At 41.7% G+C, this 21,228-nt stretch overlaps 1 protein-coding gene across 1 annotated transcript in view; it reads right to left on the bottom strand.

Annotated features, from left to right (window-relative positions):
- Positions 1–10,325: 10,325 nt before the first annotated feature.
- The window catches only part of NHS (NHS actin remodeling regulator), a 369,470-nt gene continuing 358,567 nt past the window's right edge, over positions 10,326–21,228 (bottom strand). The window contains exons 6-9 of the mRNA XM_064278047.1: positions 19,065–19,196; positions 15,137–18,112; positions 14,704–14,830; positions 10,326–12,014 (exon numbers count right to left, since the gene is read on the bottom strand). Of these exons, the coding sequence (XP_064134117.1) occupies positions 11,408–12,014; positions 14,704–14,830; positions 15,137–18,112; positions 19,065–19,196 (3,842 nt within the window). The 3' untranslated portion in view covers positions 10,326–11,407. The remainder of the gene's footprint in view (positions 12,015–14,703; positions 14,831–15,136; positions 18,113–19,064; positions 19,197–21,228) is intronic.

Raw genomic sequence — 21,228 nt, 5'->3', positions numbered from 1 at the left:
TTGAACTGGAGTCCTAGTTGAATTTTAAAGAGTGTCAAAAACAGGAACTCTTCCATTAGTGATTTGGAAGTCTTGAAAAATTGAGGGGCTTTCTTGAACATTACTAGGACTATGAATCAAAATCAAACACAATTCCAAACTGTGAAATGAATGCTTCACAGCTTAAATTCTACAGAGTAAATACTTGTCTATTTGGAAACAAATGGACAAGAGAACAGGATTCCTTACTGCTTTTGGAAAGGAGCTCAGAAAGGCTTGTTACCTAGGGAGGCCGAGCACGCTGGGAAAAGCCCCTAAATGAGAGTCAGGAGTCTATTCTGGATTTGGATCCTACCACCTACGTGGACTGGGCAGACCAGTTCAGACACCACTTCTTCACCTGCGAGGTGAAAACCGGCCGAGGTTATACCTAAGGTCCATTTCAGCTAATATTACGATTGCTTAACTTAGTTAAATCTTGTGTTAAACCTAAATAAACGTAGGTGAAATTTAAGCCAAAAAATCTCCTAATATTGTGTACGTTCAGTTCTGGTCCTGAGTTACTTCTACTCTAAAACTATGGAATTAAAAAGGACATTGACTGCCAACACTATCGTACTTTATGTTGCATCAGAGATCTGAAGACTTGCATCACAGTTGAGGAAAAAAAAAAGGGTGCATTAATGAAAGAGTGAATTCATTTATGGCCCCTGAGCGAGAGCAGTAATGAGTGGCAAAATTAAGTGATGCAAGTTTCATGCCCTTTCCCATTTCCCACCTCAGTCCACAGGAGAGATACCCATGAGCCAGGGCCCCAAAGAGAGAAACCCAAAGGAGATAAAGAAGATAGGAGAAGTAACTCGCCAATCAGACTATGCAGACTAATACTGTGTGAAAGTTTAAGGTTATAAAATACGTCCAACTTGAGCTGTAACTTCAACCAAATTTTAATACTGCTTATTATTTTCTGATTATAAAACTAACACAAGCTGTGAATAATTAAATTGCGCAGCATTCCTACAGAGGAAGAGTACAGGCTGTGAGCATAAACAAACTACTGCTACGCACAGCAAGCATGAATCTCACAGACAGAACGTTGAATAAAAGCATTCGGACACAAAAGAGAATATATCTAGTGTACAACTCAATTTAAAGAGAGTTCGTAAACAGGCAAAAGTAAGCTATAAAAACCAAAACCAAATCCACTGAGGTTGAGTCGATTCTGACTCCTAGGGACCCTGCAAGACAGGGTAGAACTGCCCTACAGGGTTTCCAAGAAGTGGCTGGTGGATTTCAACTACCGACCTTTTTGTTAGAAGCCAAGCTTTTAACCACTGTCCCACCAGGGCTCCAAAAGTAAGCTACCCAACCCAGTGGCTAGAGTGGAGAAATCTTTCCAAACCAAGACCTTTAGATATGCTGCAGTCACTTTAACGTCTTAGTTTCTCACCATGCACATAGGCCATGTAACCAGTCTCCCATTCATGGATATTCAAGTTATTTCTAGTTTTACACAATTCAGTGACATCAATTACATTAATCACGTTGTACAAACACCACCAATAATCATTGCCAAATTTTCTATCACCATCAACAGCAACTCACTGTAGAACACTCTCCTCTGGCACTCCCCCACTAAGGAGGGCTGTTGGAGTCAACCACAGAAACACTAAATGAGTTAACAGACTCCCTGCACACATCGAATGACTTTTCTCCTTTGATCTACTGATGCAACATATGAATACATTTAATATTCTCCACCTGATGATGGAGAATAGCAATTTTTTGGCATTTTATTTAAAATTGTTTGCATCTCTATTTCTAAGTGAAATCTTACACTAGTAAGATAATACATTTCTCACAATTAATGAACCAACATTGACACACTATTTTTAACTCTTGGTCTCAAAACTGCTTTGTAAAATTAATCAGGAAGCGTCCCCTCGCTTTCCATGCTCTGAAAAAGCTTACATAACATGAGCATTTCTCTGTCTTAATGGTTTGAAAGAGTTTATTTATAAAACTGTCTGGGCCTAGGTTTTATAACATTTTCTAAGGTCTTCCATGGTTACTGACCCATTCATATTTTTCTTTCTTAAGTTGTTTTTCACAAATTTTTTATCCAGAAAGATAGCAATTTCATCATAATGACAGAATTTTTAAAAAGCCGTTAAAAAGCATTCATCACTTCTAATTTTATTTGCATTTCCACCTTTTTTCTTGATTAGGTAATGTTATCAAATAACTATTTTTTATTGCTGTAAAAATATATGTAACGCAACATTTGCCAATTCAACGTTTTTCACGTGTACGATTTAGTGACATCAATTATATTAATCATGCTGTACAACCATCACCAATAACCATTGCCGAATTTCCCACCACAGATAACCACTGCTGAATTTCCCACCACCAATAACCACTGCTGAATTTCCCACCACCAATAACCACTGCTGAATTTCCCACCACTGATAACCACTGCCCAATTTCCTACCACTGACAGCCACTGCCGAATTTCCCATCACCGGTAACTATTGCTGAGTTTCCCATCACCAATAACCACTGCCAAATTTCCCAGCATCGATAACCATTGCCAAATTTCCCATCACCAGAAACTCACTGCTTCCAAAACTGAGTCTCCTCCTTCCCCCTCCTTCTCACCCGTTAACCACTAATAAAACTTGGATCTTTATACATTTACCTATTCTAGATATTTTACATAAGTGAGATCATCAATTAACTATTTAAATCTTTGTTATATTTTCTCTCTAATAGAAGTCTCACAGAATGAGAATAGTGAGTTAAAGTTTCCCAACTAGAATTGTATTTCTGACACTTTCTAATGATTGTGTTTTATAGATTTATAGATATCATTTCCACAGATTTTCTATATTTATATATACATCATTTCTATATATCATCTCTATATATGTAGATTTATATGAATCATTTCACTGTAGAAAATCTAGAAAATACCACAAAGTCCAGATAATAATATCTGTTTTTTACTGCTTACTCTATGCCAGGCAGTATCTAAGCACTATATGTGTATTTACTCATTTAGTATTCATGACAACCCTATGGAGTAGGTTCTAGTATCATCCCCATTTTCCTTATGAGAAAACTGAGGCAAAGAGAGACTTACAAGTAATTTACCCAGGTCTCACCACTATTAAGTGGTGGAGCCTGGCTCCAGAGTCTACGTGCTTTACTTCTTCATTTTCAAAATCACGTGGAATCCCTTCTCTGGCAGTAACAAGTAAAATGCAAACTCTTATCATGGCCTACAAGGTCCTTACATGGCCAGGACCCTGCCCACCTCTCAGAAATTACCTTGATCAAGCCTAAAATATTTACTATCTGGCCCTTTACAGACAGGTTTGCCAACTGCTGTTACAGACTCTCACATTCAGACATAAATTTTAGTTCCCTTTCCCTATGAGGCAAATACAGCTTTTGCAACATTTTCTTAAAGTTCAACCATGACTAACTTATGCAGAATTAATTAATAAAATTCTTTAAATTCCAAATCTTTCAAAATGAGTTTACTTAAAAGTGACTGTCATTTCTAGTTTACAATAGAAATCTAACATTCAACAATCCCTGTTGGATTAATTACGATGCTGGCTCGAATTTGGCTGCAGTCACACAGGAGCACTGTGCACTGAGTCTGCCACTGGACACCCAGTATTTTTACTTTTGTGCATACCTGCAAAGCAACACCAATCTTGCGCCATTTGAACCTCTCCCTCCTGTCATGCCCTGTGCCCATAATATCATGTTGTCTATCCACCTAGGAGAAACTATTCAACCTCAAGGCTTAATTCAAGTTCCATCTCCAAAAAACACCAGTGCTATGTCAATGATCACTCCTCCTGGAGGTGACACTGCTTTCCTTGAACTACCAGAGCACTCACACTTTAATGCTTTTAAGACAATTGCCACACATTGCTAGTTACAAATGACATTAAGACCTTAGGCTTGGGGCCAAAATACCTGGAGGGCTTGGGTCCCGGCTCCCCCACTTACGAGCTGTGTGACTTTGGGCAACTTCTCTGTGCTTCCATTTTAAAATCTATAAAATGAGGATAATAATAGTGCAAACTCTATCTATGGAGCTGTTATGAATATTAAATGAATTAATACATATCAAGTGTTCATAGCAAGGGCACCCACTGTCAGCTACTATTATTATTTGGCTATCCACCACATTCTCCCAACAGAACTATTCATCACAGAGCACGTGGACAACAAACCTTCAGGGTCATAACATGTACTTTTCACGCACATTGCATCTGTGCATTGCAAGTATCACAACCATTTCTTATAAATAAATCATTACACCTTTTCGTACCAGGGCATGGTGCAAAGAACTGGGCTTTAGGCAGAAAGACTTGAACCTAAAATCAAGTTGCAAAATTTCTTATTTCATTTCAGGCAGGTATTTAACCTCTCTGTACCTCAATTTCTTAATCTGTAAAACTGGAAATAATGTCTACCTTACACGACCGTGTAAGACCAAATTACTTAGTTAAGCATCTTAGCATCATGCCTGGTTCATAGTAAGCACACCATAAATTTTAGTTCCCTTTCCCTTCTTCCCACAAGGTAAGTATTTACAGCTTCTGAAACATTTTCTTAAAGCTCAACCATGACTATCTTATGCAGAATTAATAAAATTCTTTAAATTCAAAATCTTGCAAAAGACTATACCTATGCATTTTACAGTAGAAATATAAACTCATAATAACATAAGAGCCAGAAGTCATTTTCATTTTTAAAACACATGTTTTAGACATTCCCATTGACCAAACCCATTGCCTTCCAGTTCATTCCCACTCATAGTGACCCAATAGGACAGAACAGAAGTACCCCATAGGGTTTCCAAGGCTTTAATCTTTATGGGAGCAGACTGCCACATCTTTCTCCCACAGAGCAGTTGGTGGATTCCAACTCGGGTAGCAGCCCCGCGCTTAACCAGCGCGCTACCAGGGCTCCTCCTTTTTAGACATTAAAGGCATTTTAAAGGCATTTTTCAAAAGTCATCTGAATATTCTGCTCACAAGGCGCAAGACATTCACATACATAGACAGATAAGGCTTCGCTCACAATGGTGAGGCTGAAACCGGCGTTTCACACCTAGGACCACCAAGAAACACAGTAAAACACGGCAGATCACAACCCAGACCGCTCCAACTTTTTTTTTTTTTTTTAACAAAGCAGGACTGTGGAAAACCATTATACGTTTCAAACTTCAGAGACTACAAAGTTTGCTAGATAGCAGAAAATGCAGCCAAAATTCTCCCCCATCGCCCAGCACTTGCTGCAAGCCGGCCGGCAAGCGAGCCTCGAACCCGAATCTAGCCCGTGCCCTGCTTTATAAACAACGAGCCGAAAAGTTGCTTGTAAAATCACCATTTGTAAGCATTAAATCACAGTTTACAACTTCATGGTACAATACTCTGGAGCAACTGAGTTCAGAGTTCAGGAAGAGGCAGGAGAGAAGCGATCTCCAACCACGTTAACGCCTTTTCTCTAAGCGCCCCCGTGCTTCGCGCAGCTCCCGACTTTTCGTAGCATTTCCTGACTCCAGCCTCGACCTTCCTAAAACAAAGAACTGGCTACACAGGGATTTCTGGACAGCACGCCTACACCTGTACCCTCATCCTCCTTCTTTAAGCATTTACAATCAAGCAGCCAGGCTGCGCTCCCTGTCTCTCTGATCACGCGCGGTCACCCTCGAAGCCTCAAAATGCGCTCCACACAACAGCTGTTCTAGTAACCAACTTGCTAGTTTCCCAAGTCTTTAAGCTCGAAACTCTGCGTTAAGTCGGAGAGTCCAGGTCCTTCCTCGCCCCCACCCATTCCCCCAGGGAAAGAAAAAGGACCCGCCCCCAAAAGGCAGCACCAAGTAGCAAGTAAGCAACCAGACTTCAAAGCTCGCACGCACCAGCGTTCAGGGAGAGGCGCAGGAACCTACAAACCCACAGAGCGCAATGCTGCGAAAACATGAGGCTGCAAAGTGCGCCTTCGCTAGGCCCGAGCGGCCGATCCTCCCGGGACCCCCGGACCCCGTTCCGCGCGGCCAATCCTCCCCGGGACCCCCGGACCCCGTCCCGCTTGGCCGATCCTCCCCGGGACCCCCCGGACCCCGTCCCGCTTGGCCGATCCTCCCCGGGACCCCCGGACCCCGTCCCGCTTGGCCGATCCTCCCCGGGACCCCCGGACCCCGTCCCGCGCGGCCAATCCTCCCCGGGACCCCGGCCGCCGAGCCGCAACCCTTTACTGCATTAACTGGTCCAGGCTCGGCAGCTCGCGCGCGCATTCAGGCAAGAAAGTTCAAGCGGGGAACACGGGTGGCTGGACAGACCTACTTTTGCGCCAGAACCTGCCACGACAGCCTCCGGAAGGCGCGGGGAGAACAGCTCGCTGTGGCCCACCTCCTCGAACTGCAACAGCAGAGACGCTTATGGCCCCCGAGTTAGGACACGGCCTTTGAGCCGGAAGCCCACCCTTGCACCGCCAGCCCCAGGGACGCCCTATAACCCGTACCAGGGCCGGCTCGGGACGCCGGGGTTCCCACGCGCTCGGCCCGGGGTGGGGGACTGCCCCTGCTGACCAATCAGAGGACGCCAGCGGACACGCCCCGGCCGTTGAGCGGCCAATCGCACCGGCGCCTGACGGGTTAGGGGCGTTACTAGGGAGACTGCTGGGCGGGGCTTGCCTCACTACGGGGGGAGGGGGGCGCGGCTCGGAGAGCCTGGGGCTGGAGGTGGGGCAGACCCACTTTTCAGTTTGCCGAGGCGGGTGGGGTTGGAATGGAGCGCTAAACGGTAGAGGCACGAGGCTCCGACTTGGCCAGCGGTTTCTGCGGCTGCGCAGAAACGCCTGCGCGCGCGACCCTTCCAGCAGCAACGGTTAGCGATGGCGGCTCGAGGCGGTGAGGCCGTTGGGCGCGCGGCCTCCTACGTTCTTTGCTTTGTTATTTCAAGCTTTTTTTTTTTTTACGGTTAACTGGCGTATGATCCCGCCCCCTGTGACGCACCATCGTGGTTGACTGGTCTCAGGTCTGCAACCCAGCAGTTTAATGGGGCGGGGGGCAGGGCTTTAGACGTTACCCTAAGCACAATCTGTGACAGAAATGGGACAAGGTATTTCCATTCTTGAACAACCATATACGGGGGAGGGGGGAGAGGTGACACAGACCCTGGAGCCATACTACCTGTCTTTGAACCCCAGCTCCAACACTTAGGAGCTCTATGGCCTCGGCAAGTCAGCTAACCGCTCTGTGCTTCAGTTTTCCCATCTGTAAAATGGGTATAACGTGAGGATTACAGCTGTTAATGTGTATGCAAAGCACTTAGAACAGGACCTGGCTCATAAATTCGCTATGTAATAAAGGGTCCCTGACATTATGTGGTGACATATCATCTTACATAGTAAATCAAGGCTGACAGTCTTGGAAGGAGGCACGGTTTGAGTAATTAGACTCAAAGTCAGTAGGTTTTTCAAAGTAAAGCTGTAAATCTTGTCCTAGAGAGGAGCTCAAGAAAAGTATACTAGACATTGGAAACGTATTCTTGTTTCCTAGCGAACACAAAGGTAGGCTAGAGCCCATTATAGATAAAAAAAAAAAAAAAATTTTTTTTTTTTTCGATACCGTATGTATTATTTTACTTCTGCTTTTACGGCTGCTGACCAAAACGTCGGCAGTTCGAATCCACCAGACGCTCCTTGGAAACTCTTTGGGGGCAGTTCTACTCTGTCCTATAGGGGCGCTATGAGTCAGAATGGACTTGACGGCAACAGGTTTGGTTGTTTTTGTTTTTGCCATAAAGGTTTCCCTCATTTGTGCTTGATGGCACGTAAAACACTTTGTGTTTGCAGTTACTTAACAAAGAAAAGAGAGAAACTGATTATTTAATTGCAGTCACGTTTATTTGCAGTTTCTATACACACTTTCTAGGTAATCAAACTTTTCTGATACAGTTTTTGGAGAGGGGTTCACAATGAAACTGTCACCATTTTTACTAAAAATAAATACAAGACTTAAAGGGTTGTACAGCTCTAAAATATACAAAGGCTTGGATTGAATGTAAACGTTGAAAACATCTTACAAAAGAAACCATCTTTGCAATAATTAAAAAAGTTCATATTTACAAATATTACAAAAATACAAAATGGATGCAAGTCCACAAACCATTGTCTTTTCGGCCAGCATGAACTGGTTCTAGTACCAAAATAGTTACAGTGTAACCTTCTTAATTTAAAATCTTTTGTCGTGATTTAGTTGTCTAAATCTGCCAACACTGCAGCAAATGTACTCACTCACTGAACTCTGGCAAGCGCAAACAGTGTGTGTTTCGTTTGCTACCACTAGTCCATGTTCTCTACTTAGCCAAAAGAGAGAAAAAAAAAAAAGCAGAATCAAAAAGCAAGGAGAAAAAATTACCCCACACAACATAGACATGGTCGTATAAACATAAAAGGATGAAAAAAAAATTAACATCAGTGCAAACAACAGAAGAAAAGTTTGGATTGATGTTCTTCATGATACCTAATGTGTGTACCCTGCTGCAAGACAGCAGTGATGTTAAAGTCAGCCCTAAATCTTGGTTTTGAGTGCTTGAAAGCCATGTAGAATATTTCAGATTTCTAAGGAATTTCTTGCTTTTTTTACTGTTACTCAGTACTCTTTTCCACAGTGAATTTTAAATCCATCGTTATTTGGGTTTTTTCTATTTAAATCTATGAAATATAAAATAGAGAAACTCTGCTATAGATTTTTAGAGTAAACAAAATAAGTAAAACTATATTATAAGGGTTAGTTCTGTGATCATTACATATAGAAGCTATCTTATTGCCTCACAATTCAAGTCAATATGTATTTTAAAATATATATGGTACCAGTACTTAAATTAATCTCAATAATAAAAAGGTGACATTTTTATTAAAGCCAATTCATGTGTTTTCTATTCAAGATTTAGAATCATTTTTACAGCCTACATACCTTTCTTTAAGCTTAAAAAACCTCTAACTACACAAAAGCCATACTGCAAACGAACTGCTTTTATGAAAATTACAAAAGATCACGTATTGTGACTGGAAATGACTGGGTTTTTTTTTTTTTATCACATTTGTCTAAAAATTTTATTTTTAAAATTTTGCCAAGTGTACTTTTCAAAGCATGAGAAAAAATAGTTTACTCATGTTCCCATGTGGTGTCAAACCATGCTGGTTTTCTTAACTAATGAGTTCCAATGACAAATGGCGGTCCAGTTTTTCAAACCCCAAAACATTTTTCTTTTAATAAAAATTATAACACTTTGTAAATGTTCAAACCCTTTACCAAATAGCTTATCTATCCCAGCACACATACACACACACACACACACTTTCTCCTCCTCTATCCCTCCACCCCCAACACCCATTTTACATACAGGGATGACAAGAAATCAAGAAACACAATTTCGTAGTGAAAACAAATAGAAGAAACCAGACAGTTTTTTTTGTTTGTTTTTTTTCTTTACAAACAAATAAACAAAAAACCAATAGCAATCAGATTCTCCAATTCCTAATCTGTAACGTCTTAGAAAGTGTTCCTATTGAAAGACGGTGTCTTCTTAGACCAGGCTTTCCCCTTCATACTGCATGAATTAAATCAAAACCACAATCTCCCTTTCACACATCCTACTTTCCCAAATAACACTTGCATAAGCTTAAAGCCTGCTGCTCATCAATTTCTTGGTAACTCTGGTATGTTCTATCATTCTAACCGCATTCTATTCTTTTATAGGCCATATCTCTTCTTAGTTCTCTCTACTTTCTACCTCCTCCCATTCAAAACATATTCTAAGTACATAGCTGCTTACATTTCTGATATATAATTTCAAACATTAGTATCAGTTCGTGTTAAAATCAGAGGTGTAAAGACTATTTGAAGATTTCAACTTGTAACTACATTTTTTCTTTCAGTTTTAAGACAAGAAAATTCAAGTAATTTCAAGTAATTCAGCTTGTTTCCCTGCCTTCATTTTATCAGAGCACTTGCCCTGACATTTCCTTTCCCACCCACCACCCCTCCCCTGTTGCCATCAAGCACATATAGTAAAACCAGACAAAACTCAGTTGTATGTAGCGTTGTGAACCAGAGCTATTCCCCATTCCCAGTTTAACAGCGACTATAAATAATGCATATACATATCTATTTCCCAGCTACATTGTTCACAGTGTCATTTCTGTTCATTTTTTAGGTAGCATGAATCTTGTCAGCACAAAGAGAAAGCTTCACTGAAAACTCATTGCAGGTACTTACTGATAAGTCAACAGCTCGGTGGCATGCTTAGTTGTTTTTTTTTTTTTTTGTTTTTGTTAGTTTAAGAACCTGGAGCTAATTGCTAAACTGTTTAAGGAGTTCAAAGATTATAGTCATTAGATTATGACTTTATATCCCCAGTAGCCTAATATAAAACATCACCTAAAATGAACTACTGTTTTCCCTACTCATTCTCGTTAAAGCAATCCATTGAAAAATTAATGTCAAAAGGACACTGTCAAATGCTGTTGTTCAGGGCTTTGTGTCAAGAGTGTCAAGAAAAAATCAGAAGCATGCTTTTCATTCTGCCCAAATAACCACATGGCAAATCACAGCCATGCGTTGCTATTAGCTTGTTTGGTGCTGAAATTTATCACAAGAAATGGTTAAGTCTGAATTCATTATTTTAAATTAATCACATTTCAGTCCATGACCTCAAGATTTCCTTTTTTCACCAGTTTAAGATTCATAGTTGAGGTTTATCTTTCAGAAAATCATATTGGTGGACATTTAAATATGTTATTGGATATGAAAATGGTATTCACAGAATACAGTTATTACATTTTTGTTTTGTTTTCTATAAACAGTTGGTGTGTGGTAAATAATTGGCCATATGTCCACTTGTCATTGATAAATCTATTTACACATTTTTATCAAAAATATGGTATTTACATGTGTAGTTCTTTCTTCTAAATTTTGCTCTAGTTCATTTTAATGTAAAAAAATACCAAACCTCCAGAGTAATTTCATTATGACAGTGAAGAATCATGACAGTGAGGGGTTTTAGTTTCTGAATAGGCAGCTCTGGGAAAACTTTTTCTCTGTTTCGTGAAAATTAGGTATTTTTGAACTCTACGTTATCAAAAGGAATGAGATTGGGTCAATCAAGCTAAGGTAAAGAAAAACATGAAAGACAGTGAACTACTTAAAAAATGCAAAATAATAAAGAATTACTAAACTACCTCCTGTTCCCCAGTATGTATTTAGAAATTCATTGGTAAGCAGTGATGGTACCCCGTGGTTTTCTGACTTCTCCCAAGTCCTCTGTTCCCTTCCAACATTCTCGTATAACTAAGGGCTTGGATGTCTGATAGGCCTCCTGGTCCAGGCCGCCTAGGTTGAGCTCTGGGAGGATCGGTCATCATGTGGGCTCCCGTCAGAATTTTCCGTCTCGCCCTCTGAGATAGCCTGCATGGGAGTGTTGTACAGCCGGCAGCGGACACTGTAACGACTGCTGCTAGCTGCAGGGGGCGCCCGGGATCGCCCAACCCTTGCTGATGCTGAGGTGGCGAAGTTCTTTGAGGAAAACCCCTCTGCATTCACACGTGGGGAGCATGGAGAGAGAGGGGACAGTGACTCTGCCCCGGGTGACCCCTGATGGGCCTCATCGGTAACCTGAGGGGAATCAGCTGTGAGATCCCCAGGGGGTTTGGGTAGGATGGGACTCTTCAGGATCTCAGTGGCAGACATGCGGTAACTGGAATCTGAGCGGCTGCCTTTCTTGAGAAGTAAGAGCTTAAACTCTTCGTTCGATGTGTTGGACTTTTTGGCATTTCGGTAGATGAGCCCAGGAGACCTCTGGCTGGTTGGAGTTGTCACATTGCTGCTGGGTGAAGTGATGGAACCAGCACTGCTGCCACTGTTGCCAACGGAGAGTCTGGATTTACTTCGAACAGACATGTCCCCAGAATCTTTTCTTCCAAGTACTTTCCTCTTGGATCTTTGGAGAAAGGGAAAATAAGGTGCAACTCTCAGGTCACATACACTTTTATAAAACTAGAAGTGTTAAGTCATATTCAGTCACTTATTTGGAGAGCATTTTGAGTGCATCCTATATGACTGGATACTAAGCATTGGGGCGCTAGAGATGAGGAGCAAGATACATTCCTTGCCCTTGTAGCACTCACAGCCTGTGCGAAATTCTCTGATGATCAGTGGACATAAATTATGTTCTGGAAATAACCACTTAAAATTGTTAGAGGCTGGAGGTTCTAGAGGAAGGCTTACTGGGAACTTTTGCAAGAGCGTAAGCAAATACTGCTATCTGACTCCCAGTTCCAGTGTGGGTGGTGAAGAATGGTAGCTTTCTCTTATCAAATCTGTCTCTGTAATACAGATAAAATGCTCTGTTGCCTGGGATTGGCTTCCAAATAGCACAGGGGGGAAGAAGTGGATGGAGGTGTAGATGGGACAGGAGTGGCCATAGGTTGATGGTTGATAGGCCTGGATGATGGTATATTATACTATTCTGTCTATATTTTTTATTCCTCCATATAAAAATTTTTAAAAATGAGTTTTAAAATAAATCAATCCTTCCTTGGCTGCAAATACCACTTCCAGAGCTGCATGGGAACGTTAGCGTGTTAAGCAGTAAGCCAGCACTCTGTGAACAATGAAAATATAGACCATTTCTGAAGCTCTTAAGGCTTTGTACACGGTAAGCTCTCAAGAAAACATAGCAATCCTTGACACTATGATGTCAATAAATAGAGGAATAAATACTACACAAATGCAAATCTATGATTATCAAACTCAGTAATCTACTGAACCTAGGCACCCATCATTCTATTACCAAGCTTCTTTTGATAAGTAAACAGACGTAAATTCAATGAATCTTCAGCGTTTGCTGAAAATTTATCTCAGTTCATTGATAAGCCTTGGCGACATGCTTTTTCACCAATTTAAAAATCCATAAGGTAGACAGAACGTAAGCTTTGAAATTGGACACCAGCATGGTTTTAGTTTGTTAAAATGTCTCTGGCTAATATCTTGCATATGCCAGAGTCTGGCACTCCAACAGGGTAGGAGTTTCAAACTAACATTTGCTTTTATCATCTATTGTATTCTACACACCAAAATGTTATTTTATCATCAAAATCAAATATAAGAGCTATAGTTACCCCCATTTATAGTAAGGGAATAGGTACAGGGGTTTTAATTGATGAAAGACTGCCTAGAAAGTGACAGAGTTGGGAGTCAAACCCAGGTCTTTATGACTCCATTACTTATGGTCCACTATTCTAAGCACTGGCATTTGGTTCTTTGGGGTAAGAACTTGGGTCTTTAACTAGCATAGCATTTTAGTAATTCGTCCTAAGGTTGAGGATAGAGTGGGGAGTGGTGGTGAGGAGAATATAATTGGAGCTTAGACTAGACAATGATTCTCCATCCTCAGAGAGTAGAACTGTGCCTGCTAATGTATATACAGAAGGTGATTCTTATTGGCTCCTTAAAAAAAAAAAATTGTTCAAGAGTAATGCTCCTTCTTTATGAGAGAACCACATTAACAGAAAACAGGAGTTCCCTTAAAGAATAGGATCCCAGGAGAAAAGATTCTAAGCTGTTTGCAAAGAGCCTGCTACAAAAACAATAACTTAATGTGGTAGAAAAGATAGTCTTCAATTGTTGCCCCCTGGGAGTGCCATCTAGGTCACCAAGGCCTAGTGTAAGAAGACAGCCATATTGGTGAAAAAGATTAGGCACATCATGATTGGCTAGTTCAGTCTGATAGGGTTCAGCTTCCAAGGGTTAGTTCTCCCTCAGTTCTTTGGTCACAGGCTTGCACATATGGGCCATTGATCACAAGAGTACAGGGGGGTAGATGAGACAGTGTGAATGGGCAGCATCGACACAGCACTGTCCTGGAAAGCCACCCCGAAGACATCCCCTATTGGTGGGACATGGGCATGAATTTTAGAGATGAAGGCCAGAACTATGGAACAAATTTCAGTTTTAAGAGGAGAGAAAAGAAAAGGAGTAATGATGAATTGTTCTGAGACATGAAATGGGCAGGTATATATGGTCTTTCCTCAGACTTGGTGCGGCTCCTGATTGTTTGGTGAAACAACTTACATCTGTCTCTGCTAGTGTGATTATGCTAGTTTGTGTTTTCACTCTAAGTTATTTAACCACAAATTGTTTTCAAATAACAACTTGTTGCAGAATGTCTCTCCTGGGGGGTGGGGGAGGGCAGCATCTTCCCTCAGCAGTTCTTATAAAATTCCCTCATATGAGGTCTGCCTAACTAGATATACAGATTCATATTTCTCAACTTGAATTTAAGTCTACCAATTTGATTTCGGAAAAGTTTGTCTTTGCTCGCTTTTGTTTTTGCTGAATGTATTGTAAGTACAAAAGGCTTTCCTGTATTTGCATTTGATGAGAAGCACCTTAAGAAGCAAAACTGTTGTTGTGCCTCTTGTTTTTTTTAAAAAAAAAAAAAAAACCTGTTGCCATCGAGTCGATTCGACTCATAGCGACCCTATAGGGCAGGGTAGAACTGCCCCCTGCAGCTTCCAAGGAGCGACTGGTAGATTTGAACTGCCGACCTTTTGGTTAGCACCCAGGCTCTTAACCACTACGCCACCAGGGCTCCTTTCATTGTTTGGGACTTGGTAATACTGCCTCACCTGTGAATGACCGCAAATAAATCCTCAGTTGTTCGAGGTTTGTTCGGAGACAGGAATGCCCCTTCCCCTTCAGCTTGGGAGTCTTCACTGAGTGGTGAAATGATAGAGTCATCACTTGGTGACGATTCTTAAAAGAAGAACAGAAGTACCTTTAGGAGGAAGTGACTAGCACACCACTGTGCTTCACTGATTCGGGGAACAAACAAACTGGAGTTACCTTACTGTTCTTCTTAAAATGACAGAGATATCTGTCAAAGCTTAATCCCTCAATAACAAAAGCTTATATAGCTCAACTTTTATAATAAGTGAAAAGAAACCATGGAAGGAAACCAACATCCAGGGATGTACAGTATCATGGGGCATATAAGAAAAAAAATTTTCAGGACGTGTCATAAGACACATACCCACTGTCACAAAGGTATCAACAACTGACCTTTCAACGAAGCCTCTTCCACACTTCCTTGGGTCTCGTCTGCTCTGCCGTTATCAGAGGCACTTTTGGCTGAAATACCTGAAGCAATATTTTCCCGCTCAGAACATCTGTCAGGGACTGAATTTACAGTTGGTATCTCCGATTCATAGCTGATGTTCCCAGGCACTTTGTCATGGTGGTGGCTCATAACAAGTTGATGCTTAAGTTGATTGCTTATGTCTGGTGCTGTAGTTGGTGAACTGGATTGGGATGTTATCGCATCCACAGATTCAGGTTGTGCAACTTCCTCCCAGTCTACGGAGGACGCCTTCTGTACCTGTTTCAGGGTTCCATCTAGACCAGTCCCATATTGTGTTATTTTACCATCAAAATCATTTGAGTGGGCAGCAGAGACCCTCTGAAAGTCTTCCAGGGCAAAGTCATAGTTTTTACTTGGTGTGTTTCCTGGAATAGGCTCAGTCTCCATCTGTATTTGGTCTTTTGTGACATCTGAGTCTAGAAGAGTGCTACGAGCTGACATTGCGGTTTCTGAATCACAATGATTCCTCACATCAAATGTAGGGTTTTTTTCTAAATGTAGTTTATCTGGTCCCGTCTCAACTGCAGAGGCATCTAAAAAGGACACTATGGTGTCTTCAGTGGAGTACTGACGTGATAGTGATTTCTTAGCTATATGTGGCCTAATCTTCCCTGGAGACAAGGCAGCCATTGTGCTTTCCTCTAAGTAGGGGAGATCTGTATTGTTGCCTTCTTTTTGCTTAGCGTCATCAGACTTGCTGATGGACCTAAGGTTAACAGATTTCAGGACTGTTGGTGTAATTGCAAGCGATGGTGGAGGATTCGACCTTAGTGTATCTCCTACTGTGTTCTGCTTATTATGACTAAAAACATGCAGTGGATGGCGGTGGTGGAATGGTTTATTCAAGACATTATGAAGAGCACTTAGGTCAAGATGAGTAGGAGGTATAATTGGAAGTTCAAGGTCTTTACTCAGTGATAGAGTTCCATCTTTTAAAGAGGGTTGTTGTAGTGAGGATTTCCTTTCTGGGACTTTAGGTTTTCTTTTGCTACCTCCAGGAGACAATGGGCCAGAAAAGAAAGCTGTAGGGAAAGAGGATGTTGGTGTTTCAGACTGGCTTGAATAGCCACTTGATGGAGATGCCAAGCCAGCCAGCTTCTCTGGTGAAACCAGTTTAAACTCATTGTCAATAGAAGGTAGGGATGGGGTGGTGGCTCTTGATTCTGATTGGGATGTTTGGGATTCAGAGCTCTCTGGAGATTTGATGCATTCGATTACAGTGGTACCCGTAGCAGTGCTTGAATTAGATAAAGATCTATAAGGATCATTCGTTTTCAAGTCATTGAGAAGCCAGAGATCTGCATAGTGAGTTGATTCAGCACCTTCATCTTTGAATGGTGGAATATTTGAAGTGTCTAACTGCGGTTCCTTAACACCATGTTCACTCTGGTTCATCCAAGAAGGTTCTTGCTTGGTGGGAAGACTGGCATTTTCTATCCGAGAAGGCGTGTTGGAGAAATCAAGGGGCAGCTTCATTTCCCTGGAACTGTGAGGCAGGTGCTGACCACTGCTTATCTTTGGTTCTTTCTTCTCAGAAATGTCTGTATTTCCTTCAGATTTCCTCAGTGATGAGCTACGCTTAGGTGGGGTAGGCTTTGCCTTTGGTTTTCTGAAAGAGATGCTTGGTCTCGCTTGCCTCCTGTGGTCTAAGTAGTCTGGCCAGGCACAGTCTGGAACACCAGGTGGAACCCCAACACCCTGGCTATTCTCGGGGCCCAGGGCTGCATAGTGACAGACGGAACTTTTATTACCTTTGAGACCACAGTCAAAATGCATGGAGGTATAGTACCCTTCCGTGTCCACTGAAAAGTGAGAGCTAGTTTCAGCTTTGTCCGATGGAGACTTTTCCAGGAAGCTGTCATAAGTGGCCATGCTCGTGAAGCTTGGGCAGCCTAGGCTGTCAGCCTTGGGACGCTCAGGACTAAAATCCTGGCGGCAAGAGGCATCGTGATGATGGTGTAGGTAGTTCCACTCACTGTCACTTGTGTTGCTGTTGTTGGGGTCATCCAGCAGATCTGCAACAGTGGAGGTAAAGGAGTTTGCCCGGTGGCCTCTCACTTTATCCACGTGGTCACTGTACTGCTCTGTCGCAAAGACACTGGAGTCCTCATTAGCATGAGGGGCCGTGTTTAGTGACAACTCTGAGTCACAGTGCGAAGAGCCAGTGAGGGGAGGAGATGCTGCAGGAGGGATGGTCTCTGAGGTCTGTGAGGGGCATGTGGAGCTGCTCCCGCTCCAGTTCCCACTTGATGACTGGTGGTCATCTTTCTGGTCCATGTGGCTGCTGAGGAGGACGCCAGCCGTGGAGATGCAGTGGATGGGGCTCCCAAAGGTATCTGAGTTGGAGGAGATGTCACAGCTGCCAGAGTCAGCAGCCATTCTGGACAGGCGAGACCTCCCTCTCTCACTTAACTTGTGCTGGGGGCTGTGAAGATGTTGAGAACAGGCCAGGCCCAAAGCAGGCTGGTGTTCTTGCGCACTTGGGCTGCTGGGGGCCTCACTGCAATCATTGGGGGCTCTTTCATGGTCACCCACGAAAGGTTCCTCCTCTTCATATGCTGAGGGTTTAGCGCCAACTTTGGGCTCAGCATCCCCGCCTCTATTACCCTCCCTGGGCAGGCTCCGAGATCTTGTGCGGCTGCTCACTGCACTGGTAAACATGGTGTCACCTTTGTCTGCCAGCGCAGAGATGTTGCCAGCAGAATGAGAAAGGGAAGCTGCAATGCTCTGACCCCTTTGAGCTCTGATTCTCCTTCGGGATGGAGCAGCAATAAGAATATCCTCAGTTTGGCATTCGGAGTCCCTGGTTCCGGACCTCCTATTGACAGTGCTGGAGGGGTCTGGGTTTGTGTGCACAATCACGTTCCTCTCCCTGGCCACTGGCGATTCATCAGAATCTAGGGCGCATGGAAAGCATGGTGAGATATTTTATACATCAGCAGGCTAACAAACATTCTGAGAGACAGCCACACATCTGCGTGCATATACATAAAAATCAGTATAGAAAATTAGGAGAAAGTTAAAAATGCTTTGGGGTGTTATCTATCTATCTATATACATTTGAAGAGAAGATATACTTGCAGAGCTTTTGTGAATTATCACTGTCTTCACTGTCAAATTTGTCCCGTTAAGTGACGCATATATATATATATACACACACACACATATATATACACATATATATGTATATATATATATATTTTTTAACTAAAGTGCATTTTATCTTCTTGGCCCCACTACAATATACTCTTCATTTTTATTTTGTAATACAAACATAGAGAAATAAAACCACAGAATTCATTATAAGAAATAAAAATCTTATTTACAAGAGATCTTACATTAGTAATTAAAAAACATAGTCGATAGTCTAAAATTATTGAACAAAAAAAATAGAAAAATGTCACCAAGGGCATCATATTACCAATATTCAATATTTAATTGAATGTGCTTGAAATTTACCTTTTGAAATGAAAGTATCACTCTTCAAATAAAGTTATAATTTAGCAAAAACTTACCAAAAAAATTTTTTCATTGAATCTTGCAACTTTTTTGTTCACAATTTCTACCTTAATAAAACTTTTAAAAATTAGCAAAAAGGTTACATTTCAATCATAAGACCTGGACTTACATGCCTAAATCCATAAGGTCAAAACTTCACAGAGAACAGACACTTAAAGTGTAATATCACCTGGCTTGCTGAATTCTAAACAAATACACACCATTTTAAAACTCTACAAGTTAAAACATTTAATATTTTTAGGGAAGCTGGTTGAAGGTCGGCTTCCATTTTGTCTCCTTATAACCTGCAGTAGACAGAATGTTAGCCATTAACATTTTTTTATACCACACCTATTTCTTGTTGGACTCTTCTGGGGATACCCGAGATGGTTTTCCTCCTCCTCAATTTGCGTCTCCGCTGTAGTACGGATTGTGAATGAACAAGAGAGCAGCGGATACTAGCCTCTCTGTCAAAACCAACTCCTGCAACCCACAAATAGGTCTCATTAGCCTTTAGAAATGGCAAACAAATTTTCATTTGCTTGGAACACAGTGATATTTATTGATTGGAAGTAAAGGGAGAGTTTGGATTACGCCTGTGAACAAATATAAGGGAGCCCTTATTCAGCTCTTATTTAAATCATGCTGCAGTACATTAAGCTTTACTTCTAAATGCAGCTCTCCGCACCAGCTCTCCCTGCCAAAAGTAACAAAGAAGGAAAATCAAAAGAAAGAGAAGAGAAAAATAACATCAAAAAATCAGTTTCACACACAGAAATGGCCCTCTGAGGACTTAAAACCTTTAGTCACTACTATTTTCTGCTCTATTTCTGGGCTCTTGGAAGCTGAAACCTTTGCATAGTAGATCAGTAGCCAAGATGTTAACCTGAATTAGTTCAGTGAACATAACCTGACCCTTTTCTTCATAAAAAGCGTCTTTGTGTGTTTTTTTTCTCTCCACCTCCTCTTTTTTTTTTTTACCTCCTCTGCCCAAACCTTCCCTTTCACCCCAAACACACACGCACGCACGCACGCACGCACGCACGCACACACAGACAGACACACACCCCCCACCAATTATGAGAACACTCAGCAGCCTAGAGAGTTTTCTTTTTAAATATTCATGTAACTCCTGCTGACTAAATTGGGTAATTTTGGATTTAGCACCAGGTGTCTTATCAGTATAAAATAAAAAACGCAGGGTGGTCCCCAATCCTACACTTCAATGAATCCACTCTCTGTCGCAACACAACCGTAAAGCCGGATTCCCACCTGTTTTTGTAAACACAGGGCAGAAACCACGATGTTTGTTAGTTTGACTCTCCATCATCACAGTAATGACACAGCATGCAGTCCCAGCAAAACTAGAGGGATGAGGGGAGAGATGAGGAACTCCCCTTCTTATCTGACACAGGCATACAACGTGCACTTTTCCGAGTCAGCTTTGCCTCAGGAAGCCCTAATGGTGTGCTTTGGAATCTGGTCACCTCATCCCTTATCCTGATTGTTCAGTGCAAGGCAGGATGACATGTTAAGTCTTGTTTCAGCTCTACAATGATGCAGTTTGAATTCAGCTTAGGATCACAGTGCCAGCAGTTTCTAGAACTCACTTTGAAAAATCTGTGTGAGCTACCACATGATGAATACATTACAGTATTATCAGAGAGTTAGCACTAATGGCATTAGCCTTTCTTGGTTCTAACCACAAACTAAAATCCTTCATTCTAATCCTAAAAGGGTGATTACAGAACACATAGCATACAGACACAGACACTGTGTGTTATATGGATATTATGAACAATTTTCTCATTAAAGCTCTTAAAATCAACATATAACCTAAAAAAAAATTTTTTTTTTTAGTCTGAGAGTTCCTGAAATAAAGCCAAAGGAAAAAAAAATTCCCTTTTCTTTAATCACAAAACAATGGCCCATAATCATAGGACCCAAAACAAAAACCATTACCTTCAAGTCGATTCCGACACATAGTGACCCTATAGGACAGAGTAGAATGGCCCCATAGGGTTTCCAAGGCTGTAATCTTTATGGAAGTAGCCTGCCACATCTTTCACCCACAGTGTGGCTGGTGGGTGGGTTCCAACTGCCAACCTTTCTGTTAGCAGTTGAGCGCTTAACCACTGTGCCACCGGGGTCTTTATAATCACAGTACTAAATTTGAAAACAAGATTTTACTTAGAGTGCCATGAAGAAAACAGGTGCTGCTAATAATCAGATGTTCCCAGAGCTGAAAGTTAATTTCGGAAAGTGCCAAAATGATTTGTTTTGGCAACTGAACTTCCCCAATTCTTCCCATTTAGATTATGGAGGTCAGATAAGCGTACGTCCTTAGGATACTTTATCCTATAAGAGTTAACTCCTGGCTCACGACAATCAACTAGAACTCTCTTTTTTCAGGAAGAGAATAATATCTGTCCCAGATACCTAGTGACTGCTCCCTTCTTTATGTAAGAGAGGAAATCCTGGTGGCATAGAGATTAAGTGCTACAGCCTCTAACCA

The sequence above is a fragment of the Loxodonta africana genome, chromosome X, assembly GCF_030014295.1.
Source record: "Loxodonta africana isolate mLoxAfr1 chromosome X, mLoxAfr1.hap2, whole genome shotgun sequence".
Lineage (NCBI taxonomy): Eukaryota > Metazoa > Chordata > Mammalia > Proboscidea > Elephantidae > Loxodonta > Loxodonta africana.
Note: the sequence above shows the minus strand (reverse complement) of the source record. Positions and strands in the feature narration are given on the sequence as shown.